At 32.8% G+C, this 4231-nt stretch overlaps 1 protein-coding gene across 1 annotated transcript; it reads right to left on the bottom strand.

Moving 5' to 3' along the window:
* Positions 1-1587: 1587 nt before the first annotated feature.
* Positions 1588-2811, bottom strand: LOC111425624 (trypsin-like). Its single transcript, XM_023059769.2, has 3 exons — positions 2587-2811; positions 1932-2521; positions 1588-1872 (listed from the first exon to the last, which is right to left on the bottom strand). The coding sequence occupies exons 1-3, from the start codon at positions 2648-2650 to the stop codon at positions 1705-1707; spliced, it is 822 nt and encodes a 273-aa protein (XP_022915537.2). The 5' UTR covers positions 2651-2811; the 3' UTR covers positions 1588-1704.
* Between the last annotated feature and the right edge of the window lie 1420 nt (positions 2812-4231).

Raw genomic sequence — 4231 nt, 5'->3', positions numbered from 1 at the left:
AATCAGTTCTCTACTGATAAAGGAAAAATTCAAGCCTTTGCTGATTATCTTGAATTAACATTTACTCCTTACATACCTCGAGAAAGCATGTCTTCTTCTGTTACTATTAAAACATATAATAAAGCTCATCTTCAGCGAATAAAAAGAGTAGATGAAGAAGTAACAAATGAAGAAATCAGATATTTAATTAACAATCTACACAGAGATACTAATGTTTCCCAAGCCAGGAAAACAGAGCAGTCTTATGTCTAATTACCGTCCTATAAGCCTCTTACCGACTCTCTCAAAATTGTTTGAAAAAGTTATAATACGAAGACTTCAAGATCAGCTGCTGAAAAGAAATGTTATCCCAAACATACAGTTTGCTTTTCTAACGGGTCATTCAGCGATCCACCAGTTGGTGGGTGTTACAGAATTTATTGAGAAAGGTTTTGAAAATAATCTAATCCACTCAACGCCTAATTTATTTATATTCCAAGATGCAGGGATGGTCTTATTGTTGGCAGTGACAAATCGAAATGATAGTTCTCAAGTGATGTCAAACCGTAACACATGTGCGCAGCTTTCACTAACAATAAGTAATGCTTTTTGTTCTCCATCAGTAAAAAATTGAGAAAATCCATGTTTTTTCTCAAAACAAAAAGAATTTTTTCATCGTCATTTATTTGTTTATACTTGGACCACATTCGGTGCAAGGCAGATTTCCTGAGTGAATATTGTTCAGCTGCTGCTCGTATAGAAATCCCACCGCTAGCAATACTTTCCACTGCTGTTTTCATTTTTTGTTTATATTCTGTATGAAAACATTTACTTTCTTTTAGATGCTTGCTCATTCCTACTTTGTTTTGGCATATAAAGGAAGAATTTTAGGGTTAGACTTTCTGGTTTTCTATAGTAGTCGAGAATTCTTTTGACGTGGTATATATTGGGACGCGTCCCATTATGTACCACAAATACATGTCCCGACATGTACCATCTGCCTATTTTCTTAAAATACGCTTTTATTTCAAAAACATGCAATAAATTTAAAAAAATAATATTTACATTAACACAAAATATCCCAAATCACAGACAGGTTTATAAGTCTTTATTTCAATTTTTAAAGTGGTTATAACAATATTTACCAGTGTATTACAAAAACATCACAAAGCACTTGTACGCCATTGTGTTGATAAAAAGGAACTCTATGAATATTAAGTTGCGACTACATAAAATAAACCCGCAACGAACGAATAATAAATCTACTATTCATAAAGTGGCGGTAAATGTAGTTGTCCCGCTATATACCATGTCCCATTATATACCACGTTCCCCTACGTATTTACTTACACTTACTTCCGGATGGCGTTGCAAGATAATGGCTGCGATTATAAAACCAATTTCTACCTGCAGACCACTTTGACATACTATTCTATCATCCACTGATTTCATTGCAGCATTCAACTACTCTGCGGTCCAGAGAGCTACTTTGTCATAATTTAGGGGTTTAATGTTTGTAACCAATGTTGAGTCAAAAAAAGTGATGTCATCTTCTAATATGTATTTGGGTTTTAATATAAGGAATATACATATATAACGCAATTTTTTTTAAATATTTTATTACGCTTTCCCATTCCCAATAACCCACCACCAAATACAGTAAATACGAAACACCATACATTAATATGGTGAAGTTTAGACAAACTTCAAAAATAATGAAATAAATTAGTCAGCATTAGCCGGTGTAATACCACTATTAGCTAAAAATTTCAACATAATCTTGCCACTAGTTAAAGTCTCCACATCTGCTGTTCCTTGGCAATGCTGAGATGATGAGTGACTTGCAACTGCTACTAATTGTCCTTTGTAAGTGAATGGACCACCAGAATCCCCCTAAAACCCAAAGAATGCCAAGATTAATATATATTTCTTTAAAAACATGTGGGTTTTACTTGGCATGGCCTATTTGGAGTCATTTTAAGGTACAGTTCAGGGTCTTCAACTTTAGAAACTTTCATGTCAGTTTTCTGTAGACTTTCAGAAAAATCTCCCGCACAAAATCCATACTCATCGAGTGAATCACAACTTACGGATCCGTGTCCGACCAAAGTAACCGAAGCACCAACCGGTGGCGGTTTGGGTGCAACGTCGATTGTTGCTACATTACCACCCAACTTAACGTCTTTGTCCAAGTACAAGATGGCTATATCATAAGTATAATGTTTGGTCTCATATTTTTCATGAATTTTTACATCACTCGTATTATAATATGGTGCTTCAGGTGGACTCACGGCCATTTTTCTAAAACTTTGCGTTCCAGGAAACACATTTAATGGTTGAGTCCCTTTCCCAGCTGCACAATGAGCAGCTGTAAGAACTCTGTTCACCGTCACCAAAGCTCCGCCACAAAATACACTCTTAGCGTTTATAACACCAACGTAATATTTATAATCTGATATGTCGACATCTGTACCACCAATAATTCTTTTTAAGGATGAACTACCACGATGTTTCTTTTTATGACTATGTTTTTTGCTTACACCTAAATAATTATAATTTCTTAAGTATATTGAGTGACTGATTATAATTTGTAATATAAATACTTACCTTGTTGTTGAGCTGTTGATATAAACAGTAGAATTGCGAATGCAACCAATATTTTAGAATTCATCTTTTTTATTGCCTTTCTACAATGAGAATGTGTAGATAATATATAACTTTGTGCGATTGTTTATATACCTCAACAACTGTATATTTATAAACAATTTCATAACTGATTTATAGTAATTACAGTAAAATTAAGTAATTTAAGTATGAAGGTAATTATGTTTGAATTCTTTAAGACTATTAGAGCAAATTATCTTCAACAATATTTGTTTTAATTAAAATAGTTTTGTGTATAGGCTTTATATATGAAGTTTACGAGTCAATATGGATATTACAGTGATACATCTTATAATTTTAGGGATTCCTAAATTTCATAACTTTTGTAGTTTTTATGCGAAAGCACTTAGAAGACGTAGAAGGTATTATTACTTCTTCCTGTATCACTACATCCACCTTTGTATTAATTAGTTTTTGGTGTGTAGGATTAGCTTTGGATACAACATAGACTTCATCAACATAAACTGAGATTCTTAAGGGAAGGGCAAAAAATCAGTGGAAAAGCCGTATAAATAATATATAATAATCAAATTGGACAAATATATGATGCTCTATATATGAAGCATCCAATGCCAACAGGGTTGATGCTTTTGGCAAAGATACTGCCACAAATTTGGCTAAACAAATTAAGAGCTACAAATTTATTTGCTCTATTATTATTTGGTATCAGATATTGTACAGAATCAACCTAGTTAGTAAAATCCTACAGGAAAAGACAATCCATATACAAATAAACTTCATTTCAAAAGTGAAAACATGTTTAGGAATTACCATCAGATAAAGGATTTAAGAAAATTTTAGTCGACACTACTTAGACATTTGGTTCAAGACCAAATTCTTTCCATTTCGTTGCCGCAACTTTTTCTGGATGTTACAAATATCTAAGCAGTGAAATCGTGATTACGGTTGACTTATAGTTCAGTGCTTTACGTTTGATAGTCTGTGGACGTTTTCGTTTTGATGTGGACATTGGTTTATCAGATACTGGATCGTTGCCATTCTGGTTGAAACTGCGAGAAATTAGAATCAGATAAAGAATTTGAAGAAATTTTAGCAGATACTTTAGAAATCGAAGCAAATTTTGAACAGTCCACAAAATTTCGTCTAAGAAAGAAAAACGCCAATTCAATTATGAAAGTAGAGATCATCCAGTAATTGAACCAAAACAGGCATTTAAGATAAATTTCCTTCCATCCTAGATATAGTTATAAATTCATTAGAAGAAAGATTTGTGCAGCTCCAACACTACAATGATATATTTAGCTTTTTGTATGACATTAATAGAAACCAATAGCAAAAAGTTATTGATGCTTTGCTGATGCGAATGCCCGGAAAGCAGTTTTGTCTTAAATATAAATATATACAATAAGATACATTAACCGTGTATGGTTAAGCATGACCAAACACAAAATGTATATGAACCTGAATTCTGAATGGCATTCAGGAGGTGATTCCTTCGCGAATTTTAATGGTACTTTCTTAGGAACTATGAGTAAGACATTTTCTAATAAACAAATTAATTAAGTAATCATTAACTATTAAGTTGTAGGGTTATTAATCAAAAGTTGGAATGAATTTTAGTCTTGTT

This window comes from Onthophagus taurus, chromosome 7, assembly GCF_036711975.1.
Source record: "Onthophagus taurus isolate NC chromosome 7, IU_Otau_3.0, whole genome shotgun sequence".
NCBI lineage: Eukaryota > Metazoa > Arthropoda > Insecta > Coleoptera > Scarabaeidae > Onthophagus > Onthophagus taurus.
The sequence above is the reverse complement of the archived record's forward strand: the minus strand, read 5'-3'. Positions and strand labels throughout refer to the sequence as shown.